At 48.6% G+C, this 24,256-nt stretch overlaps 1 protein-coding gene across 5 annotated transcripts in view; it reads left to right on the forward strand.

The window, feature by feature from the left end:
- Positions 1 to 24,256, forward strand: part of LOC138516848 (zinc finger protein 638-like) — a 1,099,812-nt gene that overhangs the window by 888,234 nt on the left and 187,322 nt on the right. The window contains exon 12 of one of the 5 annotated variants that reach the window (XM_069632285.1): positions 1,323 to 1,457. The exons of the other annotated variants lie outside the window; for them this stretch is intronic. Coding sequence (XP_069488386.1) covers positions 1,323 to 1,429 — 107 coding nt within the window. The 3' untranslated portion in view covers positions 1,430 to 1,457. The remainder of the gene's footprint in view (positions 1 to 1,322; positions 1,458 to 24,256) is intronic. 5 annotated transcript variants of the gene reach the window in all.

Genomic DNA, 24,256 nt, shown 5'->3' on the forward strand with positions numbered 1-24,256 from the left:
AAATCCGCGGTATTGTCCACTGTCGCTGGGGAAATGTTGTCTAATGGCAAGTACCGCAAAGGCAGGTATTACTCTCCGAACGCGGTGTCCGAGCCTCCCGTGAAGCCACCAAGTGAAGCAACGATAGGCCACCTGCCTGTACCACCTGTGAAAATGAAAGATGCAAACTGTATTAAAATGACAAAACTTTATCACTATCGATTCAGGTAAAAAATGTCATTCTGCTTTGAAAAAAATTCTATCTAGAAAATGCACAATATGGAACCAATTTACATGCATTCGAATGATATGTAGATGTAATTTTATATGTGGGAGACGACCATGACATAGTAGTGGCATCACTGACATCACAACCAGAGTATACTTACTCGTTACTCGGATTACGCGGACGAACAGTGCCGCGAAGTTCGTGCATAAGCACCATCATCTTCCTCAACACGGTCCGTGAGAGGCAGGCTTCCCTGAACTCTGGCAGCTCGGTGATGCATTGCGGACTTTGCTCGCCTTCCTGCAGACTTTGCTCGCCTTCCGAAATGTAGGCCAGGCATCCCGAGTTTTCTCGGCAGCAGCAGTTCTCCTCCTCAGTTGGCATTAGCTCGCACCGATTGCACGTGCACCAGGTGGAGACGCCGTCCATGCGACATGGTCCAGGCTCTTCATCCGTTGACTGGTCCTCCCAACTGCCGTCCGAATCCCCATCGTTTTCACGTGCTTGCCTTTCCAGTAGTTCTTCTTCGGTGTACTCGGGCTCGTACCTATACGGCATTATTGTAGCCATTATGTGGTAAAGAAAGTAAAATAATTTATAGCGGTGGTACTGGTATCTGTTCACACGGGCTACAATCAACGAAGGTAGCTGACCAGAGCACAGAAACGAGTCACAGAATACTCAAAGTAACACAGAGAGAGGAATGGATTCGAAAATCTGCTGCTGTGTGTTGTGAAACGGTCTGTTTATACTTATTGAGGAAAGAGGCGTCCTGCCATTTCCATGGCGACACTTCATTAGCTGAGGCGCAGCGATTGTTGACACGAAACTGGAAATGGGCGGTACGCGTCTGCTGATGTCAGGCTCAGGGGCGGGGGATTTGATTTAGTGCCGCAAAAGCAGGTGAGCCAGGGCGATGCGGCAAGTGAGAGGATTATCATAAAATGGCGGATGTTTTCGAGTGCGTTAATGGACGAAAAGTCGGGTAAGGTCCATAGGAAAGTTTTCTACGATCTACCGATTTATGCTTAAAAACACATGGCCGAACCATAGGAACAATAAAAAAAAAGTCCCGGAACTATCCTTTAACAAACTTGGCTTTACTCACATTTAGGCAGAACATCAGCTACTGGAACATTTGTCGGTGCTGTCCTGAATAGTCAAGCTCACATGCCATTAAATGGACCTGTGTTGAATCTGGCAAAATCAAGACCGGTTTAAAAGACACACTAGCAGATGTGTCCCACTTGTAAGTTTTGTCTACTAATCAAATTCATTCTCTCTTCTGAATCGGTTTGAACAGAAATCTGATTAATTATTTTTCCTTATTAAAATAGGAAAGTGGACACTGGATGTCAAATTATTGCAACACCCAAGAGTCCAACCAATCTCAATAGTCTAAATCACAGTTTATGGACCGCAGGTGGGTTCTGTGTTTGTCTAGAATAGTTGATACTAGCCATCGCCTTAACCCTTTAAGTGCCATGGGTATTTCTCCCCAGTGCCAGGGCCTTTTTTTGGTGATTTTGGTATGTGGCCATTCAATGGCTTGTAACTTTTTTGTTACATGACATATCTCGGCCAAATTTGGCTCCTTTTTTTCCCACATGTAGGCGGTCGTAACGCCACCCAGGAATCCCAGGTTGCTGTAGGGGGGTGAGAGAAAATAAGGAAAAAGTGTGAACATTTTGGGTTTTTTCAAAAAATGCCAATAAAATGATGTACAAAGAAGCCTGTGGTTTTTTCCTTGTAAGAGCTAGGAACAAATGGTTTGCTGTGCTGAGTTCACCAATGTGTTGGCTTTCAGGAACAGGTTGAGTGGAAATGGAAAAAAATTATTTTGATGCGGTTATCAACCGTTTTGTGAGAGGTAGGCGATTTTTGCCATTTTTGCCAATTGGACATGCATGGACGGAATAGAAGAAAAGGGCAGGAAAGCCAAATTGGAGGACAGAAAGGCATATATTTCTGAAAAGTAGACAAAATTCCAAGTTTAGGAAGGGGTGATTTGCATAGGTCAGGCAACAACTAGGTAGGGGAAACTGCCATCGAATGGGGGAAAAGCGGGAAAATGACTGAAAAAAAAAGGTATGTGTTGGACATGGTTGGCTTGGTACGGCAATGGCTTCTATGAATTTTGAGAAAAGCAATGCTCCGCTACATTCCCCCGACTCTTGCAGTTAGGAGAGCATACCATTTTTGTAGTGTTTTTACAAAACAAGCAATACCACAAGCCAAACACTGAGCCATGGTAGACAGGAGGTTTATGCTCACGGCCTGACCACACGCACTTGGCATGTGTAAATTGGGAAAACCAATGTGGTGAGGAACGGCAGCCATACATTTTTTGAAAGAGCACAGGCAGACCTTTTCAAGGGTAGGTGACTTGTGCAGGTTACAGAAGTGTATGGTGGCTAAAGCAGCGACTAAATGTAGGTCTCATTTGGGAAAAGAAAGGGTTGTGAGACAAAGGGCACCAGCAAATGGGTCAAAACGTTATGAAAACCACACGAACACAACACATGGCCTACCGTCCCGCGTTCCCACAGGTGTCCCGATGAAAACGGTACCCCACATGTGTGGGTGCACCTACCTGGCCGCCAAGGGGAAAGCCTAAAACACAAGTAACCCCAAGTCTGTTGTCAGAGCGAAATCTCAGACATTCTGCCGACCGGCACAACGTAGAGATATGGGCCTCGGGTGTCCAAGCCACCGAGGAAAACAGGGAACCCCATGCATTTCCGAAAAGGACACCCGTGGGAATCCGCAGAGGTATGATTTGCGCACATCGCCCCAGAATTTTTTACCCAGACACCCCCGCAAAATCCGAAATGTCGGGGAAAAAAACACTTTTTCTGCACATTTCGCTCGACGCACCCATCGAAACACGCCCCCAAGAACACATGGCCTACTGTCCCGCGTTCCCTCAGGTGTCCCGATGAAAACGGTACCTCACATGTGTGGGTGCACCTACCTGGCCGCCAAGGGGAAAGCCTAAAACACAAGTAACCCCAAGTCTGTTTTCACACCGGAAATGTCACACTCTCACATCATACAGATATGGGCCTCGGGTGTCCAAGCCACCAAGGAAAACAGGGAACCCCATGGATTTCCGTAAAGAGGACACCCGTGAAAATCCGCAGAGGTATGATATGCCCGAATCGCCCCAGAATTTATTACCCAGACACCCCCGCAAAGTCCGAAATGTGGGAAAGAAAAATACACATTTTCCGCACATTTCGCTCGGCTCACCCATCGAAACACGCCCCCAACAACACATGGCCTACCGTCCCGCGTTCCCACAGGTGTCCTAATGAAAACGGTACCTCACATGTGTGGGTGCACCTACCTGGTCGCCATGGGGAAAGCCGAAAACACAAGTAACCCCAAGTCTGTTTTCACACCGGAAATGTCACACTCTCGCATCATACAGATATGGGCCTCGGGTGTCCAAGCCACCAAGGAAAACAGGGAACCCCATGCATTTCCGAAAAGAGGACACCCGTGGGAATCCGCAGAGGTATGATAGGCCCAAATCGCCCCAGAATTTATTACCCAGACACCCCCGCAAAGTCCGAAATGTGGGAAAAAATAAGCATTTTCCGCACATTTCACTCGGCTCACCCATCGAAACACGCCCCCAACATCACATGGCCTACCGTCCCGCGTTCCCACAGGTGTCCCGATGAAAACGGTACCTCACATGTGTGGGTGCACCTACCTGGCCGCCTAGGGGAAAGCCGAAAACACAAGTAACCCCAAGTCTGTTTTCAGAGCGGAATCTCAGACATTCTGGCGACTGGCACAACATACAGATATGGGCCTCGGGTGTCCAAGCCACCAAGGAAAACGGGGAACCCCATGCATTTCCAAAAAGGGGACACCCGTGGGAATCCGCAGAGGTATGATATGCCCAAATCGCCCCAGAATTTATTACCCAGACACCCCCGCAAAGTCCGAAATGTGGGAAAAAATACGCATTTTCTGCACATTTCGCTCGGCTCACCCATCGAAACACGCCCCCAACAACACATGACCTATCCCGCGTTCCCACAGGTGTCCCGATGAAAACGGTACCTCACATGTGTGGGTGCACCTACCTGGCTGGAAAGGGGCAAGCCGAAAACGCAAGTAACTCCAAGTCTGTTTTCAGAGCGAAATCTCAGACATTGCGGGGGTGTCTGGGTAATAAATTCTGGGGCGATGTGCGCAAATCATACCTCTGCGGATTCCCACGGGTGTCTGTTTTCAGAGCGAAATCTCAGACATTCTGCCGACCGGCACAACGTACAGATATGGGCCTCGGGTATCCAAGCCACCGAGGAAAACAGGGAACCCCATGCATTTCCGAAAAGAGGACACCCGTGGGAATCCGCAGAGGTATGATTTGCGCACATCGCCCCAGAATTTATTACCCAGACACCCCCGCAATGTCTGAGATTTCGCTCTGAAAACAGACTTGGAGTTACTTGTGTTTTAGGCTTTCCCCTTGGCGGCCAGGTAGGTGCACCCACACATTTGAGGTACCGTTTTCGTCGGGACACCTGTGGGAACATGAGAAGGTATGACATCTGCTGTTGGCGACGTCTTTCGGTGAGTGGACACAGGGAAATGTCTCTGAAATTGGCCGGAAATGAAGACAATTCTCAGACATTTCGCTCTGGCCACCCACCGAAACACACCGCCAACAACACGTGGCCTACCTTCCCGCGTCCCCACACGTGTCCCAATGAGAGGCTGACCTCTTGTGTGCAGGTGTGGTACCTGAGTGACAATGGGTATATCTTTTGTATAGTAACTTCGCTGTAGTGCGCTTAGGAAACAGTAAAGTACTGGTAGTAAGCCATTTCACATGCACCTTTCCTCACACTTCCCATACATACCAGACACAATGCAGTTAGACACGCAAGGTGGGATTTAGCACAAGGACAAACCTCCTTGTGTAGCACAAGAAGGTTTGTCCTTGTGAGCAGTGATGCCACGACAAGGCACCCACAGGATCACTGGCCATTCTTATCCCTTTCGTGTCTGCAGTCAGTTGGCATCCATTTCAGCAGTTGCACTTCTACCAAATCACTAGCACCAGAGCAAGTGTATGTACACATGAGCATATCTACACACTTATACCACGTGGACATGTGTGTACAATGCAACTGTGTCTCTAGCAATATCTTAACTATCATTTGTCATCAATTTCATAGCAACTGTGTCTGCATGCAAACTTTATGTGCCGGCAATCACATGTGGACAGTGATAGCAAGTGCATACTGGCTCACTGCGCTACCCTGCCCTACAGGTGCTATCTTCCACACCAGCTTTGAGTATGCCCATAGCAACTATGGGCAAACATTCTTATGTTCCACTGTTCCCACACAAAACAGCAATCCTGCAACATGACAATCATTTCGGCAGTGCTGGAAAAGTCCATTCACAGAAATTGCATCTGCATGTTCTTTGTATCTTTACCTAATTCTCACACCAATCATATCCAATTAATTCCTACAGAAGACGTGTCACTTACACCACACATAACATTACTCGCAGTAAAACAATAAACAAGGCAGGATCTTACGAGGTACGCAAGACACCGCTGCCATATAGTTGGTGTCCAAGTCCCACTTTCATGACACTTAGTCCTCAAGGGAGGGAGCCAATGTGGCGTGCATTATTTTGAAAAGACACCCCTTGAGTGGAGGGAACCTGAATGGTGTTCTGGTCTTCCACAACGCACGGCTTCAGTAGAGGGAGCGAGACTGGCCTTTCTTTGCTTGCCAAACCTTAGGTGGAAGGAGCCAGATTTGGGTTCCTGTCCAAAGTACGCCGGAAGCGGATGGGTTTTTCCAGACGTTTTCTTTTTGTAAGACAATCCCGAACAGGAGCAAGCTGCACTCCCATAGGGGAGTGACCCAGAGTGCTCCACCCTTCTTCTCCATGGCCCGCCTCAACTAGAGGCGGTGGAGTGGCATTCCTTTCCAAAATGCGCCTGCTTTGGAAGAAACAAGCATTGCGTTACTTTGCAAGGCACACCACGCGCAGAGGGAGCTAGAATGCCTTTTCCTTATGAGGCAGACCTGAAGTGAAAGGTACCGGGGGTGATGTCTCTTTCCCAGGCAGGCCTCAAGTGGAGGGGGCAGGACTAGCATTGCTTGCCAAAGCACGCCAAAGGGGAGTAAAGCAGAGTGCTGTCCCCACCTACTCCAAGGCACACCTCAAGTGGAGGGAGCTAGAGTGGCATTTCTTTCCAAGATGTGCCTGCTTTGGAAGAAACACGCATTGCGTTACTTTGCAAGGCACACCATGTGCAGAGGGAGCTAGACTGCCTTTTCCTTATGAGGCAGTCCTGAAGTGAAAGGTACCGGGGGTGATGTCTCTTTCCCAGGCAGGCCTCAAGTGGAGGGGGCAGGACTAGCATTGCTTGCCAAAGCACGCCAAAGGGGAAAGACCCGCATGGCACAACTCAAGTACAGGGACTCATAATGATTACTATTTCGCAGGCACGCCTCCAATGGAAGGAGCCTGATTAGCGTTCCTTTGCAAGTCACGCTTTGAGCTGAGGGATCTAGACTGATGTACATTTTCTTGGCAGGCCTCAAGGGAAAGCTACGGCTGTGGTTGCCTTTCCAAGGCAGGCCTCAAGTGGAGGAAGCAGGACTAGCAATGCTTGTGAATGCACGCTAAATCAAGTGAAGTGAGTTGACATCCTGTTGCATTTTCATTGAAGGTACACCTCCAGGGCAGGGTGCAAGGGTGCCATTCCTTTACAAGACATGCACGATTTCAGTGGCTAAGGGTCCCTTTCAAGGAATGATGGGCATTTTGGGAAATCAGTCAATCTCCCAATAATTTTCCTTTGTATGATACAAAAGGAAACAAGGCTGAAAGCAGAGGGCAGGCTGGGAAGGGCATTGGGGACAGTACACCAGAGTATCCTTCCTCTTTCCTTGTTTTGTACACACCTTACATTTTCGGTACGGTTGTGCCTTCGTGGCAGTGGGAGGAACATAATCACCAAAGTGTTGCTCTTGCAATCTGGCCATATCTTCGACCTCTGGAAAGGAGGGATTTTGTTCATGAACATTAGCAAGAGATTGAACAATTTCTAATTCAAAATCCAAAAAGGAGAGCTTGTTTTCTGGAGTAGCTGCACGGTACACCACATAAGCATTGTATGTTGCCATAGGCACAATGTGTGTGGCTAACTTTTTGTACCAGAAACGCGACTTGCGTTCAGCGTGGTATGACTCAAGCACTTGGTCATTTTTGTCTACTCCACCCATGTACTTGTTGTAATCCAGAATGCAATTGGGCTTCAACACTTGCTGAGTCTGCCTGCGCAGAGGGACAGCTGAAGTACTTTCATCATGAATAGTACTTAGCATGTACACATCCCTTTTGTCGCAGAATTTCACTGCTAACAATTCATCCTGCCGCAATGCCATACATTGTCCCTTGGACAACTTCTTACACACAAGTTGTCTGGGGAAGCCTTTGCGGTTACTGCGGATTGTACCGCATGCCAGTGTGCCCACATTGAACAATTCCTTGAACAGTGGAATTCCATTGTAGAAATTGTCTACATACAAATGATGTCCCTTGTGAAGCCATGGTGTGAGAAGATCCCAAACAATCTTCTCACTTGTCCCTAAATGGGCTGGGCAGCCCGGAGGGTTTAGGGTAGAGTCTTTACCGGTGTAGACTCTCATGCTGCTGACATACCCAGTGGTACTTTCACTCAACATGTACATTTTAATCCCATATTGTGATCTCTTGCTAGGAATGTATTGCCTGAATACAAGGCGACCTTTGAACAACACCAACGATTCATCAATGGATATGTTCTGGCTAGGAACATACACCTCTGCAAATCGGTGAGTGAAGTGGTGCAGAAATGGCTTCAGTTTGAACAGCCTATAAAAGTTTGGGTCCGTTTTGGGTAATTCTGCCGAGTTGTCATTGAAGTGCAACATACGGTGCAGTGCTTGAAAGCGATTTCTGCTCATTGTAGCTGAAAAATACGGGCAATAAAGTGGTGCTACAGTAGTCCAGTATATTGCGACAGACTGCTTGTGTCCAATTCCCATGAGCAAAATGAGACCCCAAAACTGTCTCATTTCAACATCGTTTGTGGGTACCCATGCTTGTGCTCTGGAGTGGGGTTTCAGAGTGGGACCCCTAGACCTCATGAACTGTGCAGCGTATAAATTGGTTTGCTGAACCACATCTGCAATGAACCCATCATCAACAAAAAGGTTGAAAAAAATCAATAGGCTGAAACCCTTCTGTATTCACTGTGCACCCTGATATACCAGTGAAAGGCGGCACAACAGGCTGAGCCATTGCTGGAGGCACCCAGAGCGACTCTTGAGTCATGTCAGGAACTGCCACATTGCGTGGCCGTCTTGCACGTCCCCTCCCCCTTACAGGTCCCCTGCGTGTGGGAAGTGTGCGAAAAGGTGGACGCACTCTTCCTTCCTCTTCATCATCAGATGATGACGATGATGAGTGGGAGGAGGGACTTTCGTCAATTGCCATCTTACTTCCCTCCTGCCCCTCAGAAGCACTATCTGTTTCAGAATGCATGTACACATCTGTGCCTTGCTCTGAGCCAGACTCCATCACTGCAGCTAATGCCTCCGCACCAGACATTCATCGCCGAGAAGCCATGAGTACCTTTGCTATGGAACCCTTCACTGCCCAAAGACCAGATGAAGACTGAAACAAGAAGTATGTGTGCTTCTGAAAGTATGGAACGTAGCACAGTAAGTGGTATTCAGTGCCACAAACCTACTCCACACAAGTACACCAAAAGGTGCAGACTTTGCTCACAAACTATAGCAGCCCTCTGCAATATGACGTACTCCCTGCACGCTACAATAAATGGAGTAGTACTTTGCAAACACTCACGTGAAATGCTAAGGACCAGCTGACTGCTTTCCTACAAGTGGGTAGACAGCTACAACACACCTGCACCTAAAAGAAAGAGAACAAAAAATCTATGGACAATGTACTATTCCGCTAAACTGTACAGAAATACAAGCGTGGGGACGAGGATTTCAGCCACACTTCCTATTCAGAAACAGCCAACATGCTTTGCACCATGCCCTCCTCCATGGGATGCTTGTGGATGGGAAATCGAGGTGAGAAGGAACCATGCAACGTATTAGTGATTGGGTGAGTTGAAAAGCCATAGGCAATGAAGAAGCAGAAAGGGAAGATAAATACAGTGCACGGCTGGCCCTTCCGGGCAACTGCTGGCACACTTTTGACAAAAACACCTGCTCATTCACATAGGGGTGTCTATTGTAAGGGGAAAGCTCACAAGGACAAAATTATTGCAAGGCCAATCAAATTGATGTAGGCTGAAGCAAGTAGTGATGGGTACCTAAGAAATAAGTAGCAGAAACATACTGAATGCTTTGACATGCCATGAATGCAAACAATTGCTAGAAAGTGGAAGTCTCACTGCCAACATACTATCATTTTTATTCACTTTTCACATCTTCCAGTGCGTCCATCAGTCACTGGGCAAACCCCCCCTAAAATAGCGTCTGGGCAAAATCCATTATGTTTCCAATGAACAGCTCCATGCCTGTTTTGGAAAGGTGCACCCCATCTCTGTGAAACATCACAGAACCTTTGATATTGCCATGGTGAATGGTGCGTTTTCTGGTGTTGCCCTCTGGCAGTCTAGTGAACTCGCCATTCAGTTTCCACACCGAGCGGTTGATGGCCCTTCTATTCCCTTGAGTTCTCCAATCCATCCTGGGAATCATCTGGGACCAGGCCACCACAGTGTTTGGAAACCTCTGTGCAATCCATTCAAGGTCTGCCATGAGCTGCTCCCGTACCCACTTCCGTCCCACAGACGCAAAATTATTTCCTCCCAGGTGAACCACTATAAGGTCAGGGGTGGTGGCCTGTCCTTTTGCTTGGGCAGCGATGATGGCTCCTCGGAGCTGGTGAAGGCGCATCCCCCCCACCCCAAACCAATGCACTGCAAGGCCATCCCTTCCAGACCCAGATGTAGGTGGCCCTCGGAAAAGTCGTGCAGCCCTTTGGATATAAGAGTGGCCGAAAATCCACACAACCCTCATCCTCACTAGGAAATGGAAACAGGAAAACCCCCATGATTATGGCTACAGATACATTTTACCAAATTACACAAAAATTGCGGCAATACATGACTCTTGTAACAATCCCAGACACACACTTCACCCATTCGGAAACCACCTCTCATTTGAGATAACAGTAGGTCGACACATAATTGCCACATTAATTTCAGGGGAAAGAGGTGAAGAAGATAGTATGTCACCTTGTGCCAATAACACAGTTGTGCTGGCACAATTGTAATCAGTAAAAGTTGTCTGCTCCTGTGGCCCACCGCCTGCCCAGCACGGTGGTAAGGTGACTTGCACATGCTACATCGTTACACTTTGGCAGGGTGACTAGTCTCACAGAGGATATGAAGTCCACAGGAAGTGTGCTTTGTACGCTCTCTGAATATAGGTACCCTGACAGAATGTGCCACATTTACCACAAATGGGTGCACCTTCAGACACTTTCAATGTGAGTGTTTCGGCCATAGCTCCAGGACCACTGGTGAACTTGGGGGCACTTCACTACCAAGGAAGGGAGGTGGCCAAGGTCACACCCATCACCCACCACTACCCTACATCGCTTCCTGGTCAGCACTACAGCTTTCCTCTCCTGGAAGGGATTGGACCCTGCCAGGACACCCTGCACCCACTGCTGAATTTGGAGGACAAAATATCCACCTGGGGGACGGACGCCCAAGGCCAATGACACCCCCCCTCTCTAGCTACCCTGCGTTAGTTTTTCCCCCTGCAAAAGGATGGGGACCCTGACAGGGCACACTGGGACCACTGCTGGAATTGGACCACAGAAATGGTGAACTTTGCAATGAAAGGAATGAGCTCTGTAACAAGTGTGCATAGCATACTCAGAAAAAATGACCATCTATATAACTACTGGAAAAAAAATTTAAAATTTGCTGCTACTTATGTCGGCCAAACCTTTCCTTCTGCAAAGCAGCTGCCTTACTCAATGCAAGGCACACCCATCACTGGCCCCCGACCCTCCCCACTACCCTTTCCCACCCTTATCACTGACAATGCAGCCACAATTCCTTCCACCGCAGTAACCCTCCACCCCCACATTACCAAGTAATAAATGTTGTACTTACATAAGTCAGCAATAGCTTTTCAGTAGCCGCAACTGCAAAGGAAACATAAAAGAATTACATTCAATGCTTTGCCTACCAATAACACATCCAAACTGCCTGGCAACTATCTGTACATTTTTCACTTCCTTCCACCAGTTCCATGACACTTCTCAGTCATCTACCACTACGGAAGGCTAGACTGCACACGGATTGGAAATGGAAATAAGACAAGTGGGCATATGGCATCCTGCAGAAAAAAAATAAAAATAAATAAATCCCGGAAATCTGGCACCAAACCATCACTGTTTGGAAACATCTGTGCTATCCATTCCAGTTCCTCCATTAGCAGCTCATGTATCCCCTCCCCTCCCACAGACGCTAAATCTTTTCCTCCCAGGTGCACCACTGTAGGGTGGGGGGGTTGCATCTCCTTTTGCATGGACATCGCTGATGGCTCCTCTGAGCTGGTGAAAGCACTTCCCCCTAACCCCAAACCAATGCACCAGGAGGGCATCCCTTTGAGAGCCAGATGTGGTTGGCCCTCGGAAAATCGTGCAGCCCTTTGGGTGAAAGAGTAGGCAATTATCTGCACAACCCTCATCGTCACTATGATATGGAAACAAGTGAACCCCCATGAATATGCCTATACATACAGTTTACCAACTAGCTGAATGATTGCGTGAACACATGGCTCTTGTAACAATCCCAGACACACACTTCACCCATTCGGACATGCACCTCTCATGTGAATTTACAGTAGGTCATTACGTAATTGGCACTTGTGTTTTAGGGGAAGGAGGTGGGAAAGAGGTGAAGAAGACAGGTATGTCACCTTGTGCCAATAACACAGTTGTGCTGGGGCAATTGTAATCAGTAAAGGTTGTCTGCTCCTGTGGCCCACCGCCTGCACTGCACGGTGGTAAGGTGACTTCCACATGCTACACCATTACACTTTGGCAGGGTGACTAGTCTGACAGAGGATATGACCTGTGCAGCAAGGGTGCTTTGTAACCTCTCCGAATATAGTTACTCTGACAGAATGTGCGCCATTCATTACACATGCATGCAAATTTGGACACTTTGATTGTGAGAAATTGGGGCGCAGCTCCTAAAGTACTGGTGAACTTGGGGCCATTCGACTACCAAGGCGCAGAGAGGCAGCTAAGGTCACACACATCAACCACCACCACCCTACATCTCTGCCTGGCCAGCACTGCAGCTTTCCCCTCTAGGACGGGATGGGGACCGTGCCGGGGCACCCTGCACCCACTGCTGCTTTTGAGGGACAAAATATCCATCTGGGAGATGGACGCCCAAGGCCAATGACTTCACCCCCCACCCCTCCTGCCCCTCTAGCTACCCTGCGTTACAGCTTTTCCCCCTGCAAAAGGATGGGGAGCCCGGCGGGGCTCACTGGGACGACTGCTGCAAATGGACCACAGAAATGGTGATCGTTGCAGTAAAAGTAGTGTTCTCTGTATCAAGTACGCGTACCATGCTCAGAACAAAATGACCATCTGCATTACTACCGGCAACATTTTTGAAAAGGAGCTGCTACTTTTGTCGGCCAATTTTTCCTTCTGCAAAGCAGCCACCTTCCTCAATGCAAGGCACTCCCATCACTGGCCCCCGAACCGCCCTACTACCCTTTCTCACCCATACCACTGACACTGCAGCCACAGTTTCTCCCACCACAGTAACCCTCCACCCGCACATTACCAAGTAATATATGTGGTACTTACATAAGTCAGCAAAAGTTTTTCAGTAGCCGCAACTGCAACGGAAACATAAAAGAATTACATTCAGTGCTTTGCCTACCAATAACACATCCAAACTGTCTGTCAACTATCTGTACATTTTTCACTTCCTTCCACCACATACATGAAACTTCTCAGTCATCTACCTCCACAGAAGGCTGGACTGCACAGTGATAGCAAACTGGCATAAGACCAATGGGTGTATGGCAACCCCCAACACACAAAAAAACATTGCACAGATGGCTAAGTGGCAAACTTCCCTCCCAGGGAAACAGCACTGTTCAGCTGCACTGGGGGGCGTTTTGTCCGCAACCCGGGCAAGTGTGTTCCTGGCCACCCCAATACCTCCCCAGAGCACCCTCTTCCTTCACAACAGAACAATACAGGCCCTGTTCACCCCCATCCCAATAGCAATGTGCCCTCCACCCACTATAAAATGTTGGAATAAGCAAAATTTCATACGTACATAACAAGGGAGAAGCTTGAACTGCTCAAGACCTGTAAAGGGAATAACGAAACATATATTATCTGTGTCAGCCCACCCAAATACCAGACCACCCATATTGGCCCCCCCTGTTGCATTGGCCTGTACGTTTTGGGCACCCCGGCGCCAGACTGGCACACCAATGTGCCCCTCTACGCCAAGGCAGGTATAGTAAACTAAGAACCCAATTCAAAATGGCAGTCTGGCCTTTTGCGGGACGGAGGGGTCCCCTACACCGCTGTGGAATTTTCTAACGTGAAGGGGGTTGCACCTCTCCACCACCACCCCAATTGGAGGGGCGGCCCATCTCATGTAGCCCTCCCAAGGGGCAGATAAGGGGGAAGGCTGTCCTGCACTCCTCCTTGGGCTCAGGCGTCCGTTCCTAGGAGCAGATATCTGGTCCCAGGGGGGGCTGCATGACATTGCACCCACTCCATTGTGGGCAGGGGGGGGGTTAACGCCCCATTCCTTTAGAAACTTTCCCAACCCTTTGGGGTGCCGCACCGCCCCCCCTAAAAAACGTTCCAACATTTTCACTTTTTTCCTTTGGTAACCCAACTCCCCTTTGTACACAGGGGCACATTGGTGTGCCAATCTGGCGCCGGAGTGCCCAAACCTTACTGCCCCATCTATTGGGGTCCTGACCCACCTTTTGGGGTGCCCCCCCACCCCCAATGGCTGGGGGACACACCTCATGCAGGCCTCCCTGGGCCTCCTCCAAACGGCTGTGTGAGGTACACCCCACCTCCATTTGGGGTGAGGGGGGAGAGGCCCACCCCAAAAGGTGGGGCAGGACCCCCAATAGATGGGGCAGTAGGGTTTGGGCACCCTGGGGGCAGATAGCCACACTAATGTGGCCATCTGCACCAAGCAAAGTAGGGTAAACAAAAAACAAAATACAAATTCATAGGCTGCTTCTTAGGGGGGGGCTGAGGGCAACCCTAAATTGGCAGCGAATGATGTACCGCAACGGGGGGTGGCCCTCAACCCCCCCTCCCCAAATGGAGGGCCCCACATCATGCAACCCTCCCTGGGGACAGATATCTGCTCCTAGGAAGGGGCATCTGACCCCAGGGAGGGATGCATGAGGTGGGCCCCCCCCTATCTGCCCCAGGATGGGTTGCATGAGGTGGGGCCCTCCATTTGGGGTGGGGGGGTTGAGGGCCACCCCCACGTTGCGGTAGATTATTCGCTGCCAATTTAGGGTGGCCCTCAGCCCCCCCCTAAAAAGCAGCCTGTGATTTTGTATATTTCTTTTTGTTTACCCAACTTCGCTTGGTGCAGATGGGCACATCAGTGTGGCTATCTGCCCCCAGGGTCCCCAAACCCTACTGCCCCATCTATTGGGGGTCCTGCCCCACCTTTTGGGGTGCCCCTCCCACCCCCAATGGCTGGGGGACACACCACATGCAGGCCTCCCTGGGCCTCCTCCAAACGGCTGTGTGAGGTACACCCCACCTCCATTTGGGGTGAGGGGGGAGAGGGCCACCCCAAAAGGTGGGGCAGGACCCCCAATAGATGGGGCAGTAGGGTTTGGGCACCCTGGGGGCAGATAGCCACACTAATATGGCCATCTGCACCGAGCAAAGTAGGGTAAACAAAAAACAAAATACAAATTCATAGGCTTCTTTTTAGGGGGGGGCTGAGGGCCACCCTAAATTGGCAGCGAATGATCTACCGCAACGGGGGGTGGCCCTCGACCCCCCCACCCCAAATGGAGGGCCCCACCTCATGCAACCCACCCTGGGGGAAGATAGGGGGGGCCCCACCTCATGCATCCCTCCCTGGGGTCAGATGCCCCTTCCTAGGAGCAGATATCTGCCCCCAGGGAGGGTTGCAAGGGGTGTCCCTTTCTACTTCGGTTGGGGGGGCCACCCCCCCCCCTTTCATTCAATAAACAATCCATGGTGGCTAGTGGCCCCCTACCCCCTTTCCACATAATTTCAATTTTTTTTTTTCATTCCCCTGGGGCACATGGTCAGCCATCTGCCCCAGGGTTCTCATGCATGTGCCCCCATGCTTTGGGGGCCGGGAGGGGGGAGAGGGCTGCTTACTTGAGGCAGCCCCCTCCCCCCCCCACAAACGGATCCATGGTGGTCTAGTGGGTTGCTGGTCACGGATCGAGCGCTCTGCGCCGATCCGTGACCAGCAATGCCTCATATATGTGGTGTCCTTGGAAAAGGGGGAACCCCCCCTTTCCAAGGACACCATTTTTTACAAAATCCCTGGTAGCCCCAAACCCCCTCCCACCTCCCCTCAGATTTTTTTTTTTCCCTCCCCACCCGTATTCACCCCTGGGGGCAGTGATCATCTGCCCCCAGGGGTCTCTGCCGCTGTGGCCCCATGCCTTGGGGCCACGGGGGAGGGGTGGCGCTTACCTAGTAAGCAGCCCCCTCCTCCCCCTGCGTCACAAACGGATCTGTATTGATCCGATGGCATTGCTGCCCGCGGATCGCGCCCCCTGCGCCCGATCTGCGGGCAGCAATGCCACACAATGGGTATCGTTGGAAAGGGGAGAATCTCCCCTTTCCAACGATACCCGCCTCGATCTCCGGCTTGAAATACAGCCGGAGATCGAGGCAGACAAAGAAGGTCTCTTACCTTCTCTCTTCCCCGCAGCAGCCGAAAATGGCTGCTGCGGGGAATTTACTTTCAGTTTCACGCCGATGTGCGTTATGCACGCCGACGTGAATCTGAAGGTAATCCAGCCCCCTGGCAGTGAGGGGGGACCTCCCCCTCACATAGCCCGGGGGTTGGATTCAGTTTTGAGCGATCCATGCTTTGCAGGGATCGCTCAAAACAAGGTGCCGAAAAGGACGAGCTATCACGTCCTTGGCACTGCGTGTGCACTGTCAAGGACGAGATACCTCGTCCTTGGCACTTAAAGGGTTAAATAAGTTCTGTTGGGAAGCACAATCTCTCTTTATCTTTTTTTATACTAATGTATGTATACTTATGTTTTTAGATGTGGTTATGTGTCAAATGGGGAACAAGATTGATCTTCTAGAAGTAACCGTTGTCCAGAAGATGGCCCAACACCTATTTTTGTGACCACTGTTGACTTAAGTGGTACACCATTGCGGGCCAAAACATACAATTTCTTTTTCCTATGTCCTGTACGCATATTTACAATCACTGTTCTGCTAGAAGAACTTTTAAGTTATAGTACTCCCTTGTTAGAATAGAAGTATGGTGATTGAATGGTATGATTGAGGATCACTATTTGAAAATGTTTGTAATGGTTTTTAATGTGTTTTTATGAATATAATTAAAGAGATTTATATTTTGTAAAAGCTACATTGCTCTAGCATTTTTTACCAAATAGGCGTACACCTTGTTAATGAATTGAACAGGGTAACCTTTATCCTTACCTGTGTTCCATACAGGACTAGAAGAGAGGGGTAGTCGATCTGTATTTCATATTTTTCTCTTCACTGGTGGCCCAGGCACAACCTGCTAAAAGGAAAATCCTTTTGAGTTGCACAAGCGATCCTAACTACAGACTCCTCCATCGCCGGATGGGGGGCCCACTTCCTCCACCACACAGCCACGGCAAGTGGACGCACAATACAGCCCAAAAACGCATCAACCTCCTAGAGGTTCTGGCAGTTCTCAAGGCTCTTCGAGCTTTTCAGCAACATCTTTCAAATCAAACAGTGCAGGTCCTCACAGACAGCATGACTACCATGTTCTACATAGACCAGCAGGGAGCCAGACACACTCAAAGTCTGTCCAAAGTATCCCAGAAAATATGCAAGTGGGCACTCAAACGGACCATGTTCCTAACCTCTCAACACGTTCCAGGGGAACTCAATGCTCTGGCAAACTCTCTAAGCAGATACCCTCTACCAGAAGAACACGAATGGCAACTCAGCAAAGATATCCTAGACCGAGTCTTCACCCAATGGGGTCATCCCCCGTTAGATCTGTTCGCCACAAGCCTAAACGTGCAATGCCCAGACTTTGTGTCCAGGTTTCCCCAACCAGGATCCAAAGGGAGCGTCCTATTAATGAACTAGTCTGGGGAATTTGCTGATGCTTTTCCTCCAACGCCACTCCTCAGCAGGATTGTGCACAAGATGCACCAGGAACAAGTGACTCTAATCCTGGTTGCTCCTATGTGGGCGAGACAGCCTTGGTGACCACATCTGCTCAAGCTGGCGATGTGCGACCCAATCAAGCTCCTGTGCCCCTTCAACATGCTAACGCAACACAAGGCAGCATCCCCTCCACCCTTGTCCTAAATCTATGAACTTGACAGCTCGGCTCCTGCAGTCACAGAATTTGGCCATTTAAATCTTCCACAAAGGTGTGTCCATATCCTAAAGGAGGCACAGAAACCCAACACCAGGCAGGCACTGCTATTTCAACAACTTGAAGAGATTTGTCATCTGGTACATGTCACAAACTCTAAACCCAACAGAATGTTCCCCAGCTAACATTCTACATTACATGATTTACCTACTAGACTCCGGCCTAGTATTCAACTCTGTCAAAGTACACCTGGTGGCTCTGTCAGCTTACACCACTTCACAAAACAAGGTGTCCTGGTGGAAAGTTCCTGTCATTAAAGCATTCATGGAAGTGGTAAAGAGGCTTTACCCTCCCATCTCTAGCCCTCCACCGGGTTGGGATCTTGATGTCATGCTCTCCAAGCTCATGGCTCCGCCCTTTGAGTCTATGCACAATTCTAGCCTAAAACATTTGACTTGCAAAACTGTATTCCTAGTAGCCATCACCTCCTATAAAACGAGTCAGTAAGCTACAGGCTTTATCCATATGAGAGACTGTCTTCATAATCCACAAAGACAAAGTTGTCCTCAGAACACATTCATTCAAAGTTCTGTGTTAATCAATTCATAGAACTTCCTACCTTTTTTCAAAATCCAGCTAACTCAGGTAAAAGAAGCCTCCACACACTTGATGTACATAGGGCGGTCTTGTACTGGTGTGAACAAAACTAGACCCCTAAGGAAAGCAGATCAGCTCTTTGTTTCCATAGCACCTGGGAGAGAAGGTGATCACAAAAAAAGCCATCCCTCAATGGATAGTAAGTGCATACAGCTCTGCTATTCCCTATCCAAAAGAATGTTATCTTTCATTCCCAGGGCTCGCTCTACCAGAAGTACCGGAGCTACCTTAGCCTTCATTGTAAACATCCCTCTAGACAGTTTGCAAAGCAGCTACATGGAGTGCCATTCATACTGGGACAAGCGGTTCTAAAACATTTGTTTGCCGCTGTACCTTCTCACATACCACCACCTTCTCCAGATACTGCTCGGTAATCTATGCAGAGCATGTGATCTAAGCAGATCCACAGGCCTCAGAAGGGATACATTACTCACGTAATCGTATTTCTGATGTGTGTATCTGCTTAGATTCACATGCGCCCAACCATCCTCCCCTACTGAAGTCGAATGCGCATAGATGTTGTCTGGTTTATCACTGTTTCTGCTTTATCACATCTGTACTCACACTAAACATTTCATGCATCCTCATGTCAGAAACAAACAAGCTGAGGGACCTCGACACGTCAAGGACCATGAGTACAGTATATGTCACACTAGGGATAGTATTGCTAACACACCCAGTCGACGTCTGTTTTCGACTTTCAAAAACAAATCTTGTAATACTCTGCAACTACCACTAGATGTCAGATTATGCAGAGCATGTCAATCTAAGCAGATACAAGCATTAGAAATACGAATACAGTGAGTAATGTATCCCATGCAAACAATCTCCGAATTCCAAGGAATATATGTGGATGTGCACTGAACATAAAATATCTGAGGGGTGGGGGCAGCCAAGAAACCATAAACCCTAGAAATCATGTTAAGGGCCTAGTAATGTATTTTACAATTGCACATCCCACCCTAGAGTGAGGTGCAGTTAGGATAGTGTGTATCCTTAACTTTTTCTATAATGCCTGTTTGGTTACTTTTACAATGTGCCTCGGATGATCTGCTTGCAGCAGTTATTTTTCTACCATTTTTGTAACATTTTACTTATGTACTTTTGCATTTACCGCAAATGTCTACTAAAGGTGGCTAGTACCCAAAGATGGTCATGGACAAGGTTTTTGCTCGTCCTTTGCCCATACGGTTCGTTGTCTTTCTTCCAGTCTTCTCTGGTCAGGAAATGCCTTTTATTGAATCCCTTTTCCCATGAAAAGATGCAGCTTTCATGGTTTGTCTGTGGGCCCGGTTTGGGGGCTTGGACTGTCTGGTCCCAGTACATATCTAGGTGCCTGAATGTCTATTGCTGATGTAACCCCCGGTCAGGGGATAAAAGGAAGGCACCCCGGTACGTGAAGTCACGCCGGGGATCCCGAAAATGAAAAATAAAAATCGGATCCCCCATGCGAAAGCCACACCGTGGATCAGGAAGTTAAAAAAAAAAGAATTGAGTAAAGGACCCTCGTGTGTGTGTGCACGCAAGGGTCCCTTTACTCAGAAAAGAAAAAATATGTAGCCGGCACGAGTGGAGCGCCTGGGACAATGGAAAACCGTACAAGAGGGTTTAGGGCGCCCTGCTTACCGCCTGTAGCCACCACAACCAGGTCACTCTAAGCGCTCACCTGATAGGCAGGGCAGCATCACTGCCACTTCCCCCCCCCAGGTGGCCTCATTTCCGGTGCAGTGTCAATTGCTGGTGCTCCCCATAGCACGGGAGCTCCTAATGTGTGTTTAGCCTTCTGAGGCTTGATGTAAGTGAAGTACCCACCCCCCTGTCAGGTGGTCTACTTGGACTCCCTGGCCACACCACGCAGACGTGGCCCAGGTTGAGAAGTGTTGTGGGGGGGGGGCTCTCCACAATGCCTCTGAGTGCTGGGCTGCATCTGACATTCGCAGTCCAGCCTATATAAAGACTTTGGAGCCCCCACACATTGTTGCTGCCTGCTCCCGGCTGCCAGAAGAGCCACCATCAAAAAGCACAGGAAGAAGGAATAAAATAAATAAAAAGGAAGAGCAAGAGAGCAGCTAAGACCTTGGGACAGCCTTGGCCAGATTGTCTTGCAAGTAAGATCTTTTTTGAAATATTTTTTTTAATACAGTGCACTGTATATTTTTGAAGACATTTTATATTTTTAAAGGACGTTTTATATTTGTGTTCTATTAGCAAAACAGCTGCTTAAGAGAAATTTAAGTTGTATGTAGTGTCTTGTGCTCTGCCGCTTTTGTAAAAAAAACTCACAAAACCCTGCTGGTGTACTGGAAAAGTATATAAGAAAGCTTTAAACAACCAAAAAGAACCTTACACCAGCATTCCTTTTGTCCGCCTCTCCTTTTGTGCTCCAGTTATTCTAACCTAGTGCTTTCTCCTTAATGGTATTTGGGCAACCTACCTGCCCTAACCTCTTGTTCTTCCCTACCCTTACCTTCCTCCCATCGAAGTACACCAGGTGATCTCGAACCCCAGAGAGTGGGGTTTGGAGACGGGTAAGAGGCGGGTCAAGTTATAAGTGAAGAGGTTCGCTATATATTGTGTGCCACCTGTCCACTTATAAGGTGCGTTGGAAGACCAGATGTGGTGGCCTGTGGCTATCCATCATTGGGAAGCCTCTACTTGTTTGAATGGTGCAGAGCCTTACAATTGGTGGACCTGAGCAATCTTCCAGTCCCAGTTTTGGATAGTAGGACTCCTGCAGCCTTTCTTCAGATCACCGTTGGAGCCAAATCCTCTACAAAGAAGAGCAGCCAGTTGACTACTCCTTCAGCTAACAAAGATCAACTCCAGTCAAGTCCTGTTGAAGCACTGCTCCTCTGCCTGATGGCAAGACATTGTCAGTGCTTGAACCCCGTTCGATGATCCACTTAATCCAGCACACCCCACATTATGTAATATGGCCAGCCAAAGGATAGAGACTTACTGACAGGACACTGCCTCACTGGGCTCGCAAAGGGACCACTTAGGCGGAACAGCCAATTTAGGTTTGTTTCATGTTTGCCCTAGTACTAAGGAAACCCCTTATAATAAAATGTCTGAGTAGTACTTTAAAAAATACATTGATGCCCCAAAGTCTACCAAGAAACATTGGTCTACTAATGCAGTAAATTATCTTGCACCCTTATTGAGCCACAGCTAAAAAACAGCTGTCGCTAGCCTACACCCTAAAATCAATATAGGGTAAAATACCCAGCCTAGCGCACAAATGGGGTGCTTAAGTAGTATCCATTGGACTGGGACCCTTATGGGTAATCCATGGCCATGTACTCATAGTGAGTTGAAAAAGTTTGCAATGGCAGGAGTATTTCAGTAGACGACACTCTGACAAGCCAAAAATAGACCAGTGATCCAAAAATAAAAATACGGAAAAAGCAAATGGTGAAAGGAACCCTAAAAAGTTTATTCAGGGCTTGTTCTCCCGAGCAAGTTCTGGAACATCTCTGCATCACCTGCAACTCCCTGCACAAACTGGGCTTCTCCCTCAATTTGAAGAAGTCTTAAATGATACCTTCCCAAAATCTTCAGTTTATTGTAACTGTCCTGAATGCTTCGTCTGGGAAAGCTTTACCACCCGCGGTGAGGTCTCCGCATATTCATCAGATGGTCATGACGTCTACTGGCCTTCGATATGCTGAGGTTGCTCTCTTTTCTGGCATCCTGCATTTTCCTGGTGCCAGAGGCCTATCTGAGGACGAGTTCCCTTCAGTGGGCCCTCAGATCCCAATGGTCACAGTTCTCTGGCAGGATGACAGATCTTCATGTTCCGGGCAAGGTCGCACAGGAGCTCCTGTGGTGGGCCTGCAAGGAGAATGTGATGAAGGGAAAACCCTTTTGGCAACCATGACCGGGAATAACCGTCATTAGAGATGCTTCCCTGACAGGTTGGGGACCTGATGCAAATTATCTGACAATTGATATTGATTTATTTCTATCGCGCTCGTAAACAAGTGTTTCAGAGCGTGACAATCGGCAGTCGTTGGTGTCCATCGGAGTATCAACAGAAAGTGCAACCTGTTTTTCTGCAGGGAATTTCCTCAGAGAGGAAGGATCTCTGTGGGACGTGTTTGTGGTGGATTGGAAATTTCCACTCCTGTACATGTTCCCTCCAATCCCTCTCACTCCTGTCATCAGGAGGCTGAGGAAGTTAGGGAAATTCAAGATCCTAATCGCTCCGGGTTGGGCCCCGAGGACATGATACCCAGACTTTCTCACTCGAGGGAGGTTGCATTCTCCACCCAGAAATCAGAACTCTGAATCTTCACGCCTAGTTTCTGAGAGGATGGTACATAGATTGGGACCTCCCAGAGTTTGTAATGGAGGTGTTGCTTTTGGCCAGGAGGTCAGCACCTAAAGCTCTATACCGCTGACGTTGAAACAAGTTTTGCAGCTTTTGTCGAGACAGGAATATTGACCCTTTTACTTGTTGCATCTATCCCATCAAGGGCTGCAGAATTTCACTGCAAAGGGCTATCTGGAAGCGCTTTCCATTTTCAATCGCTTGCCTGAGGCTATTATTTTTTACTTCCTGTTGTCATCCAGTACCTGGAGGGACTTTTTATTTATTGTTTGTTTGGCGCTTATACAAAAATAATATACTGTTTCAAAGTGCCCACAGTGGAGGGAGGGAGGAATGGTGGAAAATACATTACAACACACTGTTAAGAGCAGAGGGGGGAAGAGGGAGAGGGGTGAACCTACTAAGCCATGTGAGTATTCAGAACGTGCAAGTACAGAGAGGAAGAAGGGGGTAAGTGCTGAGGAGCTCGTGGGTGAGCCATGCACGAAGTGCTAGGAATATTGAATGCCACACGGCCTATGGCCACAGGAGGTGTAAGTGCGAGTCTCCAGAGCAGAGGGTGTGCAGATGCAAAGTGCTGTGGATAAACAGGAGCTGGGAAGAATTGTTGTGTGAGGTCAAGGCCCTGAATATACATAAGGGCCAAGGACACTGATTCAGCAACTGTAGGAATAGCAGAGGGGAGAAGTAGGAGGAAAAGATGAAAGTCTTAAGGAGCTTCTGGAATTTGAGAAGATCCTGCTCAAGGGGGAGAGGGAGGTGATTCCAAAGGAGGGAGCTTGCAGAGGGAAGTGAGCGACCCCCTGCCCTCTGTTTAGCAAAATGCTTTACACACAAAGAGTTGGTGCAAAAGGAGCGAGGTGGTCTAGAGGGAGAGTATTTCGTGAGATAAGCTTTAAGATAGTGTGGTTCCTGGGCCCAGACAGCCTTGTGGATGATGCAGAGATATTTGAATTTAACCCGTGCAGCATCCGGGAGCCAGTGAACACTTTTTAGTGCAGGAGAGATGCGGTCCCTGGATAAGCTGAAGGGTTCGCAGAGCGGAAGAAGTAAGATTTAGGAGGGTGCTGTTACAGTGGTCAAGTCTAGAGAGAGCCAGGGCTTGGGTCACATTGAGGCTCCGAGGGGAAAGTGAGAAAAGGAAGAATTCCTTTGAGAAGGAAGAGCTGATAGTTGGATTTCTTGGAAATGTCCAGAGTGTGAGGGAGGAAAGCTTCAGTTGAAGGCGCAGGAGGACAGTCCAAGGAGGAAGGCCAGAGTGAGGGGAAGAAGGAAGGAGCAGGAGTCCCAATAGGAAGGATCTCAGTTTTACAAACATTAAGGCAGAGATCCTTGGAGGCGCACCAGGCCTGGATGGCAGATAGGCAGTCATGGATGATGG

Source organism: Ambystoma mexicanum, chromosome 6q (genome assembly GCF_040938575.1).
Source record: "Ambystoma mexicanum isolate Mex_15411 chromosome 6q, UKY_AmexF1_1, whole genome shotgun sequence".
Classification (NCBI taxonomy): Eukaryota; Metazoa; Chordata; class Amphibia; order Caudata; family Ambystomatidae; genus Ambystoma; species Ambystoma mexicanum.